Consider the following 22,594-nt stretch of genomic DNA (forward strand, 5'->3'; position numbering starts at 1 on the left):
TCATGGATACCACAGTCTGCTTGTACGGGAAGCCATAGAAATCCATAAACATACGAAAAACTACAACAGAAAAGAGGATGCGGTAACGCTTAACCGGATTTGGAATCCCATAATGAAAGATGCTAAAGTGGCATGCACCGCAGTGCAGTGTTATGTCATTAACAGGCAAATAGCAACGCATCAACATGAGAGGCAGACTACCTGAGTCAACATAAATACAACCTACGAACTATAAATCACCAGTCATCGGTCATCATTAAGATGAATAAACCTGTGAAAAAGCCAGCCACTCGTGCTGGCGAAACGTTAGAATGCAATTCCTAACTACGACGGCTTTCAAACTCGAATGGAGATAGTAACACTGAAATTCTCGGCCAGGAAAGCCTTAACCTATTTATCATCGAAACCAAAGTCCAATCTTCCCAATGGAAGAGCCTAGGAGAACCAATACCGAAAAAGCACGCCAAATTCGATCACATGTCAATGTTTTGCTTCACTGTTGTTTCTATTACCATAGCGAAATGCATCAGAAGTTCTTGCCACTCGGTCGTACGATTAATACGGAGTACTATGCGGCGCTTGCAAGAAGCAATACGAAGAAAACATTCGGTGTTGTGGAAAAACGAAGCATGGCTTCTGCATCACGATAAGGCACCTGCTCATTCGTCATTTCTTTTTCATAATTTTTTGCACAGAAACAAAACCGTAATCATACATCAGCCACCGTATTCACCAGATTTGGCCCCCTGCGACTTTTTCCTATTCCCAAAATTGAATAGATCCATGAGAGGATGGCAATTCGCGACGATTGAGGAGAAAATACCGAATCGATGACAGATGATGACAGTTATATAGTATTTTTGATATCTAATGTCCCCCGGTATTAAAACACAAAGAGATAATTTCCCTCTCGTATCAGAAGTTATATCAAAAATCAAATAAAAGTAGCTTGTGATAACTACCAATATTCTGTTGAATCAAACATTCGCAATGATCCCAAAAGCTTCTGGAATTTCGTTCAACGCAAACAAATCATCTTCCAGAATACCCAATAGATTATTTATGGAAGACACCATCCCAGATGCCGCTCAAGACATAGTAAATGGTTTTAATGCGTTCTTTAGTAAGTGTTTTCTACCACCATACAAATCTTGACTCCAATTCTGATACTATGACAGGAGAAAATATTTTCATAACACCTTCCACAGAGAAAAAAGTAATACTTTCACTTAGGAAACTATCCAATAAAATGACTTTTGGATGTAATATTATTCCCAGCTTTCTGGTGAGGGACTGTGCTCAGGTTTTTGCTTATCCATTGTCAAAAATATTCAACACAATCCTAAGCAAATCTCGTTTTTCTGAACGATGGAAACAGTAAAAAATCTGCCCAATTCTTAAATCTGTAAATCCAGAGAATATTGAGAATATTGAGCAAAAAATCCAGTGTAAATAGCTCAAATGGGTTCAAATCCCTCACTAACTCAATTTCTACGCTCTTATTTGCATCAGAGAACCAACGTTGTTTTTAATAATGGATTTGTGTCTGCACCATTGTCATCAAAATCCGGTGTGCCACAAGGCTCCAATCTGGGACCCCTTCATAAATGATCTCACTTTCGAGCTTTCATGTGGCAATTTACTTTTTGCAGACGGCTTGAATATCTTTTCATCTATCACACGTTTAGAGAGCTGATTTTACCTCCAGTCTAAATTAGACCTGATAGGTAACTGGTGTCAAATCAATAAATTGGCAATGAATGTTGAAAAGTGCAAAATTTCCTCTTTTACATTTGTATATTTTCGAGGATGAAATACTCCTTCGCGAAGAAGCTGTCAAAGATCTAGGGGTGACGTTCGACAGCAGGTTGGCATTTATTGGTCACACTAATACTGTCGCGGCATCGGCTAGAAAAATGTTTGGCATTGTTCTGGGCAACTGTTAATCAATATTACCGCCTTAACTATAATGTATACATCTCCCGTTCGCTCCAAGTTAGAGTATGCTACTTTGATTTGGTATCCTCTCTATAATGTACATAAGGAAACCTTGGAAAATGTGCAAAGGCGTTTTCCGAAGTTTCTTGCATTTAGAACTGATGGCGTTTACACTACTAGAGGAACTGACCACTCCACACTACTTCAAAGATTCGATCTGCCTTCTTTGGAGCAACGTGGAATTTCATCAAGTATTATTATGTTATACAAAATTTTGCATTGCCATTGATGCACCATCGTTACTAGAACAAATTAACTTCAACGTACCTCAAGCTACTACGCGTAGACACATCACATTATATACCTCTTTTACTAAATCCAACTTCGAAAAAGTGTCTTCTATAAATTTGATGTGTGGAAATTAGAATACCCACTGCAGTCAATGCGATATCAATTTCGATCCACATATTACCCAAAATTGAACAAACCATCATCTAGCCTACTGTCGTCATTTCATGTTTATTTTCAAATAATGATTAATTAATATATCATGTTTTTTCTTGATTCGTATGTGAATTTATCTCTTAATTTGTCAAATCCTTAATACGTCAATCTTTTGTCATACAATGAATGCTTTTCTTTAATGTCCTCCCCTTTTATTTTTTGAACGAGTCAACTCAAAAAATTTATATTTGGGATAATGAAATTAATGCATGAATACTTCATTTTGAAGTGAAATTAACACATGAAATTTTCAAGATGGCGACTGGGCGCCATCTGGGAACAAAAATTAAATGGAAAGAGGGGTCTTTCTGAAGTTTCTGACGAATTCTTCACAACCCTAGAATATAATGTCAATATCTTCAACTACTACAAAATGGCGGAACTTTTAATAATTCTGTTCTGTCTGTTTAAAATCTGTTTTTCCGTTAATCAGCTGTCGCCCCCATACGAACGAGAACTCTCAAAAGTTGAGAAACTTGTGCGAGCTAAGGACTAACGAGGTCTTACCTTTTAACGTGTGATTTCTAACACGGTTGCAGAATCATTCCAGCTTCAACCAGATAAATTCTCTCAAAAAAAATATCTGGTCGAGGCGGGAATCGAACCTACGGCCTTCCGATCGTGAGTCGGGCGCACTACCACCGCGGCCAATTCCACATAATTGCCTGAACACATTGACATCATCTACATAATATGAGGTAATAAGCTTGAGGTCAGTTCAGAAGATGCTCGAAGTTGTCTTGAACTTCCTGACATATGAACAGCCTATCCGATATTTCACGTCGAACATTTTCGAACACACTAACGTCAATATCCCTACAAATTTTTATTATTCTCTGCCGTATATCCAATATTGAAGCAGGTTCAGTTTCATACACCTTTTGTTTTTTATAGCCGACTAAAAAAGTCCAAAGGTGTCAAATCTTTCGAGCGGGCTGGCCATTCTGTAGGACATTGACGGCCAATCCAACGACCGGGAAAAGTAGTATACAATTAGTTTCCCAATATTGGTCAGTCGGTAGCCAAGCGGTTCGGCGTGGGTGCTTTGTTCACTCACTCGAATTGATTGCCGTGTTGGTCGGTGGTTCAAGCCCTAGTCTGAACGATCAATCTTCACTTGCTACCGTCCAACCTGTCTTAGGAATCACACGTTAAAAGGTAAGACCTCGTTAATCCTTAGCTCGCACAAGTTTCGACTTCTGAGGGTTGTCGTTCATAGGGGTGCGACAGCTGGTTAACGGAAAAACAGATTTTAAACAGATTTTTAAACAGATATTCCTGCCCAAACGTTAATTTTTTCTGGATATTGGGTACGTGTTTCCCGGAAAAAGTGAGGGTTGGGGTCACTCCGAAGGAAGGTCTCAAAAAGGAACTAGACATCATCAAAAATGATCTTCAACGGAATGGTTACTCCAAAGTGATGGTGGAACAGGCTTCAGCTAGAAGACAGCAAGAGTTCCATAAGGAAGAGAAGCCGCCACAACCAGTACTTGTACTTCCAGACATCAGAGGATTGTCGGAAAGGATAGGAAGAATTGGGTCCAAGTATAACATCAGAACCTGTTTCAGATCTGAGAACACTATCCGTAGCAGCCTCACGAAAACCAGGCCACCAAACGTGGACTGCGATTCCAAAAATCGCATTTACCGGATACCCTGCGAGTGCGAAGAATCATATATCGGTGAAACCAAGAGGCCATTGAAAGTTCGCATTGCCGAGCACAAGAAACACACAGCGAGGAGATACCAGCAAATCAGAAATAGCAGAGCATATTTGGACTCATCAACATAACATCAAGTGTGCTCGAGCTGAAATCATCCACAAGGAGGAACACTGGTTTAGGAGATTTTGTCTGTGAACATTGCCGTTCGACAAAATGTACATTCGTCACTAAAACAAATCTTGTGAAGATAGGTAGGATGCCTCGCAATGGTTTCCGTCATGATTTCGCAGAATTCTGTTCTTCGATTAGGGCCATCTTCAGTTAATTGGTGTACCATTTTAATTTTGTATGAATGATACCTATTCCTCTTCAAAAGTCTCCACACAGTAGAAGGAGACACCTCATAAACATTCGCGACAAAGTGCGACATTGTAAGTGCAAACATTCCACCAATTATTTGCACTTGCTGTTCTTCCGGAATGAACGGATGACCTGGGGACTTTTTGTTATGTACACTACCGGTAGTTGTGAATTTGGATACTAATTCTCTCAAATATTTTCTACAGATAGGACGATTCGGAAAACGTTCATTGAAAATCCTTTCGGTCTCGTGAAAGTTACGAATCGCACCGTAAATATAAATAGCTTCAATTTTTTCTTCCAATGGACGAGAATTAACCATTTTAGAGATTGTTGACGTGATACCTTTCTACTAGCAAAACCTGAATCTAAATGAGAATATTCTAACTGAACAATGATGTTCATTGTCGTACTGAAATTTTTTGTCGTTTTTATAAACAAAAAATAACTTTATCGGGTTGTGGCGCCCAGTCGCCATCTTGAAAGTTTCATCTGTTAATTTCACTTCAAAATAAAGTATTCATGCATTAATTTCATTATCCCAAATTTCAATTTTTTGAGTTGACCCATTCAAAAAATAAAAGGGAGGGGACATTAAAGATCTGCACCGTATATTTAGCTTAAGTAGCCCTTATTTATACTGCATTATAATATTATACATTACCATTCTGAAGGGACATTTTCACAAATAAATGTTCATAAGTCCGAAACTTGACTAGTTAGGTATAGGTATGATATACATAGAAAGAAAGCAAATTTCAGCAGCTTTCCGAATTTTCAATAATATACAGGGTGTTCCATTTAAAATAATCAAATTTCAGCAACTTTTTCAAGCAAACGAAAAAACTGTATTTTTTTAACACCCTGTATTGAAGTAACGGAGATTAGGCTGACGTGTGGGAAGTGTCCAAGTATCACCTAACTCCAAACCAAATTTCGATATCATAGTACTTCTTAACTGAAAGATATCGGCATTTTTAGAAGTCATGATTTTCGAAGAAAAAAATTGAAATTAATTTTTATTTCGAAAACGGTAACAGATGGGTATAGGGTAATATCAAGAAAAGTTGTCGGGCAATTATTGGAGATTCCAAAAATAATATTATATACAGAGTGTTCCATTTGAAAAATCAAAGTTGCTACCGCTTTCTAATAGAAGCGGCAACACCGCATTGTCGAAAATATTTTAGTTGGCTAGAGAATGTCTGAATATGCCATCCATTAAATTTTCAAAGTGATCCGTTGTCTGGTTCACCAGAAACGTCTAATGTGCCATCCACCGTGAATCAGCCTGTATATTGTCCTGTACATGGATGCATCTGTTGGGACATACGTTTTGTGTTTCTTTTCTTTTTTTTTTCTTCTTTTCATTATTCACTGAGTATATAACCATTTTCAATCCTCCTTTGGAGCATATAGAATATATCTATATTTAAAATGAAACAAAAATTTTACGGAATCCCTTTACTTTCTGATCCGGAAAATAAATCCGAAATCGTACTTAACGTCACCGACTCAACTATAAACGTATCAATAGAAGAGACCCACACCCATATCAGATGTTTCGTGTATGCTGATCGCTTCAAAAATTGTTGAGACTACGAAGAAGAACTCAGAGAACAAAGAATGAGACACGTAGGAATTACATATGGAATATCATATATAATTTGGTTGCGCTTGTATCTTCCATCGAAAGTAACGTGATACTTCTGCGAAGGCGGTTACAGAAATGACTGTGTTTACAAATATTTATGCCGGACTTTGCATCCTACCTCTATATTGCACTGGAGATTTCTTATCCGATAGCGCTATTGAGTTATATGATATTCAAGAAGTTTCGCGAAGTTACTTGGGAAACTGATATCGAAGCTGCAGGTTCAGGTCATGCTCGCAATATCTCACAAGTTTCAAGGGTACGTATCGAATATCTTGTTTTATTACAAGAACATCGTTACTAGACTACTTGATAACAATATCTCATAATTGACATCGACAATGTAAGTTCCAGGTTTCCAGGAACTTGACAACTCTCACGTTGCAAGGGAAATTTACACCGGAGAATATAGTTAAGTTTGAAAAACACTGGAGAATGATATAAATGATATTCGATTTAAAATTTACGATAAATACTGATACCGTGATGCAGATGAATTATCCAAGAGTTATAAACAAGAGAATGACTTGAGAGTATGGTGATTACATAAATAAAATTCAGATATTTCTCAGGTAATATGAAATTGTAACAAATAAAATCTAACTTTTAGAATTAGAGTTGGTATATATGACGGAATTGGCCCTTACTCGATGAAAATCCATAACTAACGTATTCATAAAACACTTTTTCGTGAGATTTTCACTAAACGATTTTACAAAAACGCAACACGTGTTTCGCCGTATACAGTGGCTTCTTCGGATGTGTCTTTAATAACTACATTGTACAAATTCAATGCCTTATCAATCTTATTTTACAATTTGAAGTACACCTACATTTCAAGTACCTCATTTTTACCTAAGTTTGTAATGAATTAAATTACCTGAGCTTATGTCCCAGTTTCTACATTTGAAAACATATTTAGTAACGGGGAGTTATTCAAATCTAATCGATTATTCAGTAAATAACCTGAATTCCTGAATCTATTGATTTCTAAACATTCTTGAAGATTGAGTTTCAAACTCTTTTCTCTCGAATATAACACATCATATTCACGTTTGAAATCATGTCCTTCTGCTACAAGGGGGTTTGCAAATGTGGAATTGGTATTTCTATTTACAAAACTAGTCATATGTTTCCTAATTCTTTGGTAAAGTGTTCACCCTGTTTGGCCAATATACATTTTTGGGCAAGAGCCCAAGAGCTGTTATGAAAATCTTTGAATAAGGAGAATCAACGAATTTTCTAATTTAGCTAATATTTTTTTTGTTATCTGCGTTAGGAGATTCTGGTTGGCGTTTGTCTACCACCAGTTATTTGATTCAGAAATTCAGGCTTCTACTCTATAAGTGAATGAACAGTGATCCGCCATGAAAAATTTTCATCGTGATTTTCCAGTTGATTAAGCCTAATCCAATGAACAATTTTTCTCTCAAACAGGAAAATTGCAAGTGAATTGTTAAATAACAAATCTGATTTTTTTGAGTCTATTTCTGAAAGATCTCAGAATAAATTCCAGTTGAATAAATGAAAAAAATTGTTATTTCTCAATTTACTTTTAAAACCTTCTTTAACCATTGAAAATATATATATTTTTTATTATTATTATCGATCCATTTTCATCTGATCAGAAGCTATATAAAAATTGCCTTATTTAAATTTTCATCTGCTATTGTTTGAAAATTATTTGTTTCTATTCAAATTTTCATTTTTAATTTGATATGAATGAAGTTTAACTTCGGCACTTGTTTGTGCTTTACATTTAACTTAAAATGATGCGGCCAACTGCGACCCACTGACGTTCAGTGTTTGTTAAATTCAACTTTTTTTTTGAAAAAAATTGAATTTCTAGTGCATTTCTAGATCGAATTTAACAAAAAGTTACTTGAAAAAGTTGTGTCTACGGCAATTTTATATCCAAATGCCAAATTTTATGCAACTAGGACAAAGTTAACGTTTTGCTTATTTTTGACAGACATCCCCTTTATTTTAAAAAACAAGTTCGGTTAATTGTCATCAATTCATGTATACATGAAGTTTAACTTTTCTGATACATTTTTACTTATACGGACATTTTTAGAGAGAAATTAATAATTTGCTATAAAAATTTTAACATGACTGGTGCAAAGTTTCAATCACTTGGCTATTTTCTTAAACAAACGTCAGTACCTTCAATTTTGAAAAAGCAGACACAACTCTAAAACTGCAATAAGTATTAATAAAATTACTAGAGTTGAAATTACATTAAAATTTCAATATTCAGTATTTACAGATCATTTATAAACACTAACTAGGGCGGTAAGGATGCTTAATCACGTTGAATAACATTTTTAAGTAGGTCTTGACAAACAAAATGCATGCTATGGTAGTGTCAAGTTGTTGATATACTTGTAAAATTTTTAACAGTTATTGTTGCAATAATGTTGTCTCTTCAGGAAAGAATAGAAATAGTTTTAATATGTGGTGAGAATACATGTCGTTTCATCTCTGTTTCTATGTACTGTCCTAGGAAGCTAAAATTTGGTATAAAGTTGTTTCTTAGGTCTCAGTTGCGCTCCGAGGAAGGATTTTCAAATATTTCAACTGGGGCGCCCTACCTCCACAGGGGCGCGTTTACTGTTTCTCTGTACCGCTATATTTTCGGAGGCTGAAATTTTGTATGTATGTTTTTTATGTTGTAGATGTGTGATAAAAGAGGATTTTTGAATATTCCAACTGGGGTGCTCCCGTGGAGGTAAAAGGGGAGCGTTAGATAACTGTTTCTCTGTACCGCTATATTTTCGGAGGCTGAAATTTTGTATATAGTTTTTTTTTATGTTGTAGATGTGTGATAAGAGAGAATTTTTGAATATTCCAACTGGGGTGCTCCCGTGGAGGTAAAACGGGAGCGTTAGATAACTGTTTCTCTGTACCGCTATATTTTCGGAGGCTGAAATTTTGTATGTAGGTTCTTTTTATGTTGTAGATGTGTGATAAGAGAGGATTTTTGAATATTCCAACTGGGGTGTTCCCGTGGAGGTAAAAGGGGAGCGTTAGATAACTGTTTCTGTACCGCTCTATTTTCGGAGGCTGAAATTTTGTATGTAGGTTCTTTTTATGTTGTAGATGTGTGATAAGAGAGGATTTTTGAATATTCCAACTGGGGTGTTCCCGTGGAGGTAAAAGGGGAGCGTTAGATAACTGTTTCTGTACCGCTCTATTTTCGGAGGCTGAAATTTTGTATGTAGGTTCTTTTTATGTTGTAGATGTGTGATAAGAGAGGATTTTTGAATATTCCAACTGGGGTGCTCCCGTGGAGGTAAAAGGGGAGCGTTAGATAACTGTTTCTGTTCCGCTCTATTTTAGGAGGCTGAAATTTTGTATGTAGGTTCTTTTTATGTTGTAGATGTGTGATAAGAGAGGATTTTTGAATATTCCAACTGGGGTGCTCCCGTGGAGGTAAAAGGGGAGCGTTAGATAACTGTTTCTGTTCCGCTCTATTTTCGGAGGCTGAAATTTTGTATGTAGGTTCTTTTTATGTTGTAGATGTGTGGTAAGAGAGGATTTTTGAATATTCCAACTGGGGTGCTCCCGTGGAGGTAAAAGGGGAGCGTTAGATAACTGTTTCTGTACCGCTCTTTTTTCGGAGGCTGAAATTTTGTATGTAGGTTCTTTTCATGTTGTAGATGTGTGATAAGAGAGGATTTTTGAATATTCCAACTGGGATGCTCCCATGGAGGTAAAAGGGGAGCGTTAGATAACTGTTTCTCTGTACCGCTATATTTTCGGAGGCTGAAATTTTGTATGTAGGTTCTTTTTATGTTGTAGATGTGTGATAAGAGAGGATTTTTGAATATTCCAACTGGGGTGCTCCCCTGAAGGTAAAAGAGGAGCGTTAGATAACTTTTTCTCTGTACCGCTATATTTTCGGAGGCAGAAATTTCGTATGTAGGTTCTTTTTTTTGTTGTAGATGTGTGATAAGAGAGGATTTTTGAATATTCCAACTGGGGTGCTCCCGTGGAGGTAAAAGGGGAGCGTTAGATAACTGTTTCTGTTCCGCTCTATTTTAGGAGGCTGAAATTTTGTATGTAGGTTCTTTTTATGTTGTAGATGTGTGATAAGAGAGGATTTTTGAATATTCCAACTGGGGTGCTCCCGTGGAGGTAAAAGGGGAGCGTTAGATAACTGTTTCTGTTCCGCTCTATTTTCGGAGGCTGAAATTTTGTATGTAGGTTCTTTTTATGTTGTAGATGTGTGGTAAGAGAGGATTTTTGAATATTCCAACTGGGGTGCTCCCGTGGAGGTAAAAGGGGAGCGTTAGATAACTGTTTCTGTACCGCTCTTTTTTCGGAGGCTGAAATTTTGTATGTAGGTTCTTTTCATGTTGTAGATATGTGATAAGAGAGGATTTTTGAATATTCCAACTGGGATGCTCCCATGGAGGTAAAAGGGGAGCGTTAGATAACTGTTTCTCTGTACCGCTATATTTTCGGAGGCTGAAATTTTGTATGTAGGTTCTTTTTATGTTGTAGATGTGTGATAAGAGAGGATTTTTGAATATTCCAACTGGGGTGCTCCCCTGAAGGTAAAAGAGGAGCGTTAGATAACTTTTTCTCTGTACCGCTATATTTTCGGAGGCAGAAATTTCGTATGTAGGTTCTTTTTTTTGTTGTAGATGTGTGATAAGAGAGAATTTTTGAATATTCCAACTGGGGTGCTCCCGTGGAGGTAAAAGGGGAGCGTTAGATAACTGTTTCTCTGTACCGCTATATTTTCGGAGGCTGAAATTTTGTATGTAGGTTTTTTTGTTGTTGTAGATGTGTGATAAAAGAGGATTTTTAAATATTCCAACTGGGGTGCCCCCGTGAAGGTAAAAAGGCAGCGTTAGATAATTGTTTCTCTGTACCGCTATATTTTCGGAGGCTGAAATTTTGTATGTAGTTTCTTTTTATGTTGTAGATGTGTGATAAGAGAGGATTATTGAATATTCCAACTGGGGCGCCAGTCGCGGAGGGAAAAGGCGCGTTTCTCCATGCTCTTAATTTTTCGGCGGGTGGCTTCATATTCAGTATTAGCATTACACCCGTGCGGCGGCGGGGCGGCTCGCTAGTATGAATGCATGATTCCATTGGTTTAATTTAATTAGGACAGTGGCAGTGATTGGAATCGTGAGAATGTTGCATAAATAGGCCTCGAGAGTCGGGTATGATTCAAGAATAATTACACCTAGATGTTAATTTCATAGCTGTCGGGAAGAAGCGTTTTATCGCCATGAAACACTGTTTTGGTGGCCCAGCCTTCAATTGTTTCATCATTTTATTGGTTTGAACAAATTAATCGCTGTAAAACTCTGGTTTGAAGGCCTAGCCTACAATTTCTTCATCATTTTAACGGTTTTAAGGAAACAATTCGATAAATATCGAATCATGGTATGCTTGTTCAACTTCGACTTTTTATCAAAATGATGTCTTCAACATCAAAATGATTGTAACGAAGGGGTTGAGAAAGTATTTTCGGATAAAAAATTTACAAACTGTTTCAATGTAGTATCACTTTTTCGGGTTTGAAGGCCAGCGATTTTTGGAATTTTTTCTTTGTTATGTTATTCAGATTAGAAGTCATAATGGAGTTTTTGAAGTCGTTAGAAATTTTCAACCTCTTCCGATTCAACCGTGAACTGTTTTCATGCATCACATTATGGATATTTGGGATATTTCTATAATTAGTAAAATAAATATTCAGAGTGAAAAATATCAACAAAAAATGTTGCTGACAATGGTTTTTGGAGGATGTTCGAAATTCCAATGCCTAAAAAAAATTTGAAGTATATTCAGAGATAAAAAATATATTAAAATTGAATTGAAGGGGTTATATTTTTAGGAGTGATTAATTTTTGGGAAAAAAAGTTTTTGGCTTTCTACTTCTTCATCTTGATACAAAAAACAAGGATGAGGGAATCTTCCAAGGAAAGGAAGGAAGTAATCAATTTTAAAATAAGTAACTCTATACATGGATGTGTAGATCATGCAAAGAAGTAACTTTCAGACACAAACTGAAAGAAAGTCCTCCTGAAACATCTACTTTCATATAAACATTGAACTACACGAAAGAAAAAATTCTTTCGAAACAAATACTTCTATATGAACACTGAATTATACAGAAGATACTTTTCTCTACTCAGTTTGTATTTCAAACATTCGTTGTGGAATAAAAATCAGATATTATTCACATGAGTTCTACTTTAAATGAATGGTAATAAATTGCACTTGCATGGAACACTGTCACCCTCACTGGTATACACCGATGTTTCGCCTTAAGACACTTGCCCCAAGGCTCTTCAGTACCAAATTGGATAACATTATGGGAAATAGACACAGTTCATTTATGAATTACCATTTTTAATATCACGGAATAAGCTTGATCTGCTTATGTCATCGATGACATCGTAATGTCATCAATTCACCTATTTGATTTAATCCCAGTCAAGAGGAATCTTATTTGAATTGAAGGGGTTACATTTTACGGAGTGATTAACAAGGTTGAGGTAATCTTCCAAGGAAAGGAAGATTCCCATGTAAGTGCAATTTATTACCATTCATTTAACGTAGAACTCATGTGAATGATATCTGATTTTTATTCCACAACGAATGTTTGAAATACAAACTGAGTAGAGAAAAGTATCTTCTGTATAATTCAGTGTGCATATAGAAGTATTTGTTTCGAAAGAATTTTTTTTTTCGTGTAATTCATATGAAAGTAGCTGTTTCAGGAGGACTTTCTTTCAGTTCGTGTCTTCTTTGCATGATCTACACATCCATGTATAGAATTACTTATTTTAAAGTTGATTACTTCCTTCCTTTCCTTGGAAGATTCCCTCAACCTTGTTTTTTGTATCAAGATGGAGTAGTAGAAAGCCAAAAACTTTCTTTCCCAACAAAAAAATTCTATTTCCTTTCAAACAAGTTATAATATTTAAGGGTTGAACGTCACTCCCCACGTAGTGGGGGGTGAGATTCGCAAAGGGGAAAATATATTCGAAATATCTTCCTAACAAAATATTATCGACCGGTCCAAGCGAGTTTTTCTAAGTGCCAACTATGAGTTTGTTATAATTTCGCTAGTACACCTTGTATATTTCTTCAAACAACTACAAAGCAGCGTAAATGTATCAATTTTGTCAAAAGACAGTTGTGATCTGGAATTTATTACAATCGCGCTAAATAAAGTCAATACACTCGGATTCAAAAAGTATTTTTGTTTAAAATATATCCTTAAGGTAATTCCATGATGAAACCAGAACTGAAGCTTTCACCAAAACGTTATTTAAATTCACCAGTCTCCTACAATTGATATTCTTGTAGTATCAATATTATACTTCAATCCTTAGTTGAAGTCATTTTTTCTACTTCCAAATGAAGGCTTTCCTGTATTTCAACAAGAATATCATAAAAATGGAGGGACAGATCAATGCTACAATTCTTTTCCAGTCATTCCTAACGAGTGAATTAGTCCCTGTTGATTCTTGTTTATTAATATGCATTCCTTTTATAGAACATGTAATTGAAAACTTTAATTATACGATTGATTTGATAAAAATGTCACAATTAATTATGAATGGAACTCATTTCCCAGATAACATTCATCATAAGAGTCGATAATTGAAAAAACCGGAATGTCCGAGAGCATTAAACTGAAATAATATAAAAATGTCATGTCGATTGTTTGTGTAGTAATATTAATTATATATACACAGTAGTTTCGTCATCGACTCAATTTTGTAATGTCTAGTTGAACTCGAATGATCGCCGTCTCTGAGAACTTTATGGGAAGATAATCTTCCAAGAACTTCTTCATGATGAGAAAGTAAAGTACTGGGCAGTATCTATAGATTTTATGTATGATTTTGTGACTAGAAGTAGTGTGATTTGAGATATTGTGAAGACTTTCCACTCCTATAATGCATATCAAACAAATTTAAATCACTCGTCGAGAAAAAAATGTTTCATTGTTTTCATTACGGATCACAAATTTTTCGCAATTTCATCAAGGTTTGTGTAGTCAATCAGAGCTGTAGAATATTGATATTTTCTCCGCAATTTGCGATCGCTATCTTAGTCAATCTCGTTTTATATCCGTGATAAGAATCGCACGTTATAATGTAAGACCTCATGTAACAAGTATATCTTCAGTAACTCATTTAACAAAAAAAGGGCTATAGCATTGGATACTGATGAAACCTTGTTGAAAAAAAATTGTTCAACACTGTTTTTCTCCCCAGTTTTTCTCTACTCAGAAGTAGAAAACTGGGCGACTTGAGGATTAAAAAGGACTTATCTTTCAACGTGCGATTTCTAGCACGGGTATCAGGTATCATTGTTTCGCTACAAATACCAAACCGAAACTATAAAAAGTGGAAAAGACAGGATATAGCTTTCTATTTCTCCATCTTTATAGAAAAAAATGTCGGAATCTTTCAAAAAAAGAAAGGAAGGAGTTCCATAACGAATGTTTGGATACAAACTGAATAGGGAAAAGTATTTTTTGTACTCTTCAGTGTTCATATAAAAGTATTTGGTTCAAAAGTATTTTTCATTCGTGTAACTCAATGTTTATATGAAAGTAGCTGTTTCGAGATGACTTTTTCTTCCGGTTTGTGTCTGCTTTGCATAATCTACAATCCTATTTATAGAGTTATTTTTTGAAATTGATTGCTTCCTTTTCTTCTTTGGATGATTCCGACATTTTTTGTTTGAAGATGGAGAAGAAGCAGAGAGCCAAATATTTTTTTTTGAAAAATTAATTTCTAAAAATATACCCCTTTCACTCAATACAAAAAGTGATCATTCATTTGTGTTAGGAATCACATGTTAAAAGGTAAGACCTTGTTAGTCCTTAGCTCCCACAAGTTTCTCAACTTCTGAGAGTTGTCGTTTGTATGACAGCTGACTAACGAAAAAACAGATTTCAAACAAAATTGAAAGTATTTACTAAGCTTCGTTACTTCCGAAAATTGTTTTCAAAATTTAAAAATATGCAAACCTATTTTGTTAACGGCTTTTTGGGGAACGGTAGGTAGGACGGTAGACGGTTGTGTTGACGGGGGTGGTTTGCTGTACTCACTCAATCGACCGCCGCGTGAACCGGTGGTTCGAACTGCAAGGCCGGACGATCGATTTTCACTTGCCATTGTTCAACCAGTGTTAGAAATCACACGTTAGAAAATAAGAGCTCGTTAGTCCTCAGCTCGCACAAGTTTCGACTTTTGAGTTGCCATTCGTAGGAGGGCAACAGCTTGATTACACCAGAAATAACCAGGGTTCCAAAATTTGTGAAATATTATTCAACAACTAAGAGGTAAATTTTCAAGATGAGTATTTTTTTCCATCATGTCATAGAAAATTATTCTCGATTTGATGAAGGGATATTCAGGAATGTTAAAAATCACAAATTGAAAACAGATAAATTGTGTAATGCACTGTTTGGAACCTTTGGTATAGTAATGAATAAAGTATACTCGTAGGTATTGGTCCACCATCGTTATTCATATTATTATCTTTACTTATTTCTACACTCTCATAGGCATCAAGATACCTGTTGTTGTTAACTATCAGATTCACCTGACTATTATATAAGGACACATTGTAAAATGTAAGACTAGTAGATGGCAATAATGTGAAATTAATTTAAAATATTTATGACGCAAGTACCCGGAAGAGGTATCTATAGTATAAATAAGGATAACATTTTTTAGAGTAAATACTGTTAAATAATTACATTACATGAATAAGTATTTTATGTACTATTTTGCTTTCATCAAAAATTTGAGAATTACACCTAAGCATAGATTATGTTGTATTGTGCCTATCCTCTCAACTTGAATGAATTCTTGAGACTATAGAAAACAAACCAAAAATTTTGATATTATATTGGAGAGAGAAGGTGACTGCAATGGAACACAGAAAGAAGCGAGAGTGGGTATTCCATAAATGAATACTCCTTGGAATTGAAATATTGTGTCAATTTTGTTCTAGGGGATTCAAAAGATATTGTTAAACATTGTTGCATTTTCAGCGAGGTATAATTTTTTTTTTCAATCTGGGAAAAGTGTTAATATTTTTCAGAGGTGCTGGGAGCATATTGTAAAGTTTTGGACCAAAAAAGATGTCCATATATGACGAAACTGCAGTAACGTTAGTTACAAATAAAAGTGGTAAAAAACATAGAAATTTTCATTTCTCTTTCCATCATGATCTCCTACCACATGTTTGCATGCAAGTCAGTGTACTACGAAATGTTCCACCACAAGCTATTATACACCACTGTAAGGATATTTGGTTTAATATTCCTTTTGAAGATGATTACTTGGTTATCGAAACACGTGTCGAGGTATTAAAATACCGGTTTGGTGTTGGGATAAAACTTCAGTAATATTCAGATAAACTGATGAAGTATTCCGATATCATCAACGGAAGTTCAGTTTTAGATTCAAATCCACTGAATATGACTTTTCCTTCTGCATAAAAAAGATGTTTCAAAAATTTTTAATCAGAATGGGGATTGTATGATATATTGACAGATGTTTTTATTTTCTATACAGCATTTTCCCAGTTCGGTTGATTATTCATCCAAAAAATGAATACGTATCAAGCTTGAAATTGAAATTATAAATCAGTTATGAAAAATGATCATTCAGATGTATGTGAAATCTATTCTGTTAGTACTAATCTATTCAGTTTTTTATCGACCTTTTTTTGGGTAATGGTTACCTTCCACAATCTGAAAAAATATAAAAAAATTATAATGGAGAACTTTATACAAGTGTAGAAGGGCAAACTTTTTATTTTACCCCGAGAAGTTACTGCGTAAAAATCAAAGTATTTTTCACAAAGAAAAATCTTCTATTTATCAGTAACTTGTCGTATTTCACAATTTTGCCTATCCAAAAAAATATTAAGAAATTATACTTATCTTTTACGTTTCGGAGGCCAAAATCTGCCTCCGTCTTCAGAAATGGATAAAAATTCGAATAAATATGCAGTTATTCCTTTTTTGAGAGTTTATTTCTTTACTTCTTCGACAGATGTCAAAGAAGTTTTGAAAGGTCGATAAAAAACTGATTTTTTCCTCCACAAAAAATGACTTTCGTTGAATAATCTATTCAGTTCTCTAATTCAAAGATGATAATTTCGAATCTTTCTTTGACAAAATATTGAAGCTGCGAATAGTTATGACACTCTGTGAGTGGCACGGGATATTATTAATGTAACCTACGTATAACACGAGAATAATAACATCAGCAGTAAAAGCCGTAGAAACTAAAAAAGGAACGTTATTCAGGATTTTTAATAACAATTTCCTTTGATGCAGAAAAACACTGAAAAAAATAAAATCCACCAGACCCATTTGTTTGTATTTGCTAGAGACAATGTTTCTTATCTTCAATGTGTTAGCAGATTCGAAATCTAAGAAAAGATAAAATCACCAGATAAATGGATGAAAGATAAAAAATTGAAACCGAAATCTTTGGATGATATCAATAACAAGAAAGCAAACAAAATGGAGTATGGAATTGAAGGTATAACAACGCTAATATCTAAATTAAACAAATCATTGTGAACTGAAATAAGAATGTGCTAATAATGTGAAGTAAAAATGTAGTTAAACAATGGTGAAAACGAAAAATCCAAGTTACTTCACTTTTTGTTGGAATCCCCGATCATTCGCGAATGATTTCGACAGTGAGCAATATGTATGAAACTTTTTTTTGAACTTTCTTTGAAATATTTCAGCTTCGGAACATTTTTTGTTTCGTTGGTGGATCTAAAAATGATCCGATTTGCTGGTTTCCCTGTGCTGAGTGTTCTTCTTGTGCTCTCAAATACGCACTCTGAACGAACTGCTCGTTTCACCTATGTAGGTCTCGCCACATTCATATGGTATCCGGTAACCCTAATCGTTCGTGGTGTCAGTCTCTGTAATAGAAAAGTAAGTCCTAACAAGGCGTTGATCATATTAGAAAGGGTGTTCAACGTAATATATTCTTCAAGAACTAGTGGTCAGTCGGTAGCCAAGCGGTTCGGTGTGGGTGCTTTGTTCACTCACTCGAATTGACTGCCGTGCTGGTCGGTGGTTCAAGCCCTAGTCTGAACGATCCGCTACCGACAACCCGTGTTAGGAATCACACGTTAAAAGGTAAGACCTCGTTAATCCTTGGCTCGCACAAGTTTCGACTTCTGAGGGTTGTCGTTCGTAGGGGTGCGACAGCTGGTTAACGGAAAAACAGATTTTAAACAGACAGAACTGACCAGAAGGTGATAAGAGCCTCATAAAAAAGAGAAGAACCAGCTACAGATACGGGTACACTATCTATGGAAGCCTAAAATACAAATGTACCGAAAGCAAGAGATTTTCATCGAGACAACAATATTTATCGATTTATTCGCTTTTCCATGGAGTAACCTTCTCAATTCGGACGTCGAAATACTCTGATAATTACTAATAACATTTTTGTTGCAATTATTGATGTAAAACTTCAGTAGCTGCATGTAAAACCAATTGCTGGCATAGCGACGCATGTCGTGGCGACGGGTCGCCATGCGCAAGCGACTGTGCGTTACTCTTTCCACTGGTTCGGTGTTCCGCTATCTCTCTCGCCACACTGAGCTCGGAACCTACATTGTACTCAGTTGTGTTTACTATAGTATACATAACCTGTGTTTTACTTAATGAATAATTTTTTTAAATAAAAATAAAATATGTCTAACAGTGATAATTTAGAAAGTGAAAGTGAGCAGCCTCCTACAAAGAAAGAAAAATCACACTACGACACACTATAATCAAGTCATCGGTAAGTTATTCATATTAAAGTTTGCATTTATCTGTGCATCAAGCCTGCGTGGTCTCTCTCAAGGGTCAGTAAATGTAAAATCTACTTGGTAGGTTGAAATTCACACAATTTTCATAGCATATAATTATTCTAAATTAATCATTAATTAATTTCATTTTCATTCTCATGAAAAATAATGCAGAAAAGCACTTCCTTAAAGAATAAATTTCATAAAAACTACCAAAATTGTATTTCAAAATCAGTTGATAGAGAGAAGCGCACGAATGTTTTTATTATTTTTTATTAACAGGAACAATAAAAAAATAATTCATCAATGAATTTTCCAATGATGGTGGAATTCAAATATTCATTATTGTAATAATAAGGTCGGTAGCCGGGCGGTTCGACGTGGGTGCTTTGTTAACTCAGTCAATCGGCCGATGTGTGAGTCGATGGTTCAAGCCCCAGACTGAACGCTCGATTTTAACTTGTTATTGTCCATCCCGTGATAGAAATCACACGTTAAAAGGTAAGACCTCGTTAGTCCTCAGCTCGCACAAGTTTCGACTTCTGAGGGTTGTCGTTCGTAGGGGTGCGATAGCTGGTTAACGGAAAACACATATTATAAACATATATATTATTTATAATTTAAGATCTTTAGTGATATATTGCAATAATTAGCTGATACTCTTGAGTTTACTATTAAATATATTGAAAACCTTATATTTTCCACTGTTGCACTCTCATATTAGTTATGGTGAACAACTTTGTGGAAATTCATGTCATTCCATTCAAATATTCAGGATGCAAAGGACGGCATTGAGAGTGCTGGCTTATATTGACACTGCCCTAAAAATACATACCTCTGAATGTCCACAAAAGAAGCAATGTGATTGCCCTTCGATAGAAAAAGAGTCAAAGTTAAAATATCTTGGTGTAGTTCTGGATCAGCATATGAGGTGGGACGAACATACCATATTTGTTACAAAGCGACTTCGCCAGCTCACTCACAAAATGTATAATTTGAGAGAAATCTTAAACATTAAAAATTTAATGACGGTATATAGATCTTTAGCAGAATCGGTTATTAGGTATTATATCTCCGGGTGGGGTGGCACATTTGACTGCAACCTGTACAGCCTCCAAGCCATGCAAAATACCATAATCAAAATCATTCTTAGGAAAAAAACTCTACTCAATAGAACAGCTCTATAGAGAAACCAAGTTATATAACATAAGATGTATTTATATTTATCAGTGTCTTATATGGATGTATAATAATAAACATCTTTACTAAAGCGAAAAGATAAAAAATACTAGTCTATCGAAAATTTAAATATAGTAATTCCCATGTTTGAAAACATTTATAGACAACGAACAATTTTCTATTTCGGTCCTAAATTTCACAATTTACTAGATCGCAGTTTGAAAGAAAACCTCTCATTTAACAAATATAAAAATGGTATAAAACAATTCATTAACCTTGACTATCTATCACTAGTGAAGTTACTATGAAAAATATATATGGTTGATTAAAAGTCACTTATGTATATGGATGAAGATTGACATGTTATATGTCTGTACGTGTGTAATTTGTGTATGTATATAAGTGTATATGAACGAACCACATAAATATGAATAAAGACATGGATCCTTGCCACATCAACCGCTCCGAAGAGTGAAATGTAAGATTAGGGAAAAAAATTACCCAGATCATGAATTATGAATTAGAGAAAGCGAAACAAGGAAGAGAAAAAAAGGTAAAATTTGAAAAAAAATAATCCCGAAGGAAAAAGAATTATTCATTGAGTGAATTTTATCATATCCTACAAGAATTCAACTAGATAGAATGTATATTTTCTTTGATATCTGTATTTGTTTAATATAATTACCATTCATTTTATTTACCTAATGAAAATCCTAAATTATTCCAAGGGGATGCACAAAACAAGCGCCTCGAGTGCTTAGGAGAACCCTTGGGATAATAAAGGAAAACTGTTATACTAATGTTTGTTTATGTAGTATCTTGTTATATCGAATTGAAAATGAAATTGAATTGAATTGAAAATTGGATACAGAGATCGCTGTCAAGAATATTTCAAAAAACTCTGAATTATGCCTTTGCCAACTTTATTTATTTATTACGTTTTGATTGAAATCCATAACAAGAAACCATCCTTGGTGTATCAACGCCATATCCAAGAAGATAACACACGAAACACTCACCATATTAGAATAAATCGATTCCGTCTTCACTTATCGAGAAACATTCAATACATTACTGTTACTCTCTGCACAATATTTTGCCCAAGTCAGTCTGAATACTTACAAGAGAAAATTAAAAAATTATTTGTTGAGAGATTTTTGTGATAACACACAAGTCACTATTTCATTTTTATTTTCAAAGTTTTTACTTAGCTTTTACAAATTTTAACTTGTAAATTTCAAATGGAAAGTCAAACATGACTTGCTATAAACATATTGTATTGTATAACGTAGTCAAATGAAAATTTTAATTATTATTATGAATGTCACATTGAAATTTTCTCATGTATTTTTAATTACATATTTTTTATCAATATTTCAGTATCCAACAATCATCACAGGGGTTACAAATATTATCATTGATGTTTCACATTGCCAGGCGAGCCCTGACGGCTCACAATTTTTTTTAGGATATTGATTTTGTCAAATTGATCATTCAGTCAAGTCATTTGCTTAGGAAAATTATGAACATTATGAGAGTGCACGTATTTTAATGTGCCACGCAGGAAATGGATTCATCTATCACCTCTGGACCGCACTTTAGTCATTTGAAAACTCAAATAAAAAATCTGATCAATGTAAATCAGCAAAAATATATTGAAAACTGTTGTCCTGACTTGAAATTGATTTTTTCGTGAGGAAAATGGATTTATTCAGTAGGTAATCAATTTTTTGAATCGAAAACATCGTGACATTTGTCAGCGGACGTATTTATCAATGTAGACCGTAAACTGTTCACTGCATGGTATTATTTGGGACTCACCCTGGATGATGCTTGCTGTAGGGGTTGTACTGTACACCAGTCTTAACGTCCACCACCAATTTATCCATCTCGGCACTTTTGAAACTCTTATACCCCTTTTCATCTGTGTAAGCCCTCCTACCCTCAGCCTTGTGGGCCACTCCAACTGCCCTACTTCCATGCCGGTGAATCCCCGAGTGCTTATAAGCAGGGTTCGTATGATCCTGGGGAAAATTTGACTGGCCACTCCACTCGGGGTGTTTCCTGGCATCGTTTTCGTGAAGCGCGAGAAGAATTACGCCGAATATCACCCGGAACTTCATTGCACCGCGCTTTCGGTACTGACTGCATACACGTGAGCACTTTCGCCTTCTGTCTTCGTGGTGTCTCAAGAAGCTGGCCGAAGTCACGTGACTCGCGGTGGAAGTGTTTTGTTCTTTCTTGCGACTTTGCCGCCGCGATGCCGATGGCTTGAATGGGATTATGCGTGCGTTGAGGTGAAGGCATTGTGCCGGGACTGCTGTTAAATCTGGAGGATTAGGTGGTTGTTTTTGCAGCCGTTCCAAAAAATAAAAATATTAACAGCGTAAAAATGATTCGAAATAGTAAAGAATATTGTCGATCCAAGGTACCGGGGATGCAGAGGGGTGAATATTAGGAATTG

The 22,594-nt window shown here is 35.3% G+C and overlaps 1 protein-coding gene across 1 annotated transcript in view; it reads right to left on the reverse strand.

Moving 5' to 3' along the window:
• slow (epidermal growth factor-like protein slowdown) overlaps nucleotides 1-22,381 on the reverse strand; it is a 189,251-nt gene extending 166,870 nt beyond the window's left edge. The window contains exon 1 of the mRNA XM_074178900.1: nucleotides 21,952-22,381. Within this exon, the coding sequence (XP_074035001.1) occupies nucleotides 21,952-22,253 (302 nt within the window). The 5' untranslated portion in view covers nucleotides 22,254-22,381. The remainder of the gene's footprint in view (nucleotides 1-21,951) is intronic.
• Between the last annotated feature and the right edge of the window lie 213 nt (nucleotides 22,382-22,594).

The sequence above is a fragment of the Leptinotarsa decemlineata genome, unplaced genomic scaffold (assembly GCF_025532065.1).
Source record: "Leptinotarsa decemlineata unplaced genomic scaffold, Ldec_3_MD MMD2_tig00004307_RagTag_RagTag, whole genome shotgun sequence".
NCBI classification, from domain to species: Eukaryota; Metazoa; Arthropoda; class Insecta; order Coleoptera; family Chrysomelidae; genus Leptinotarsa; species Leptinotarsa decemlineata.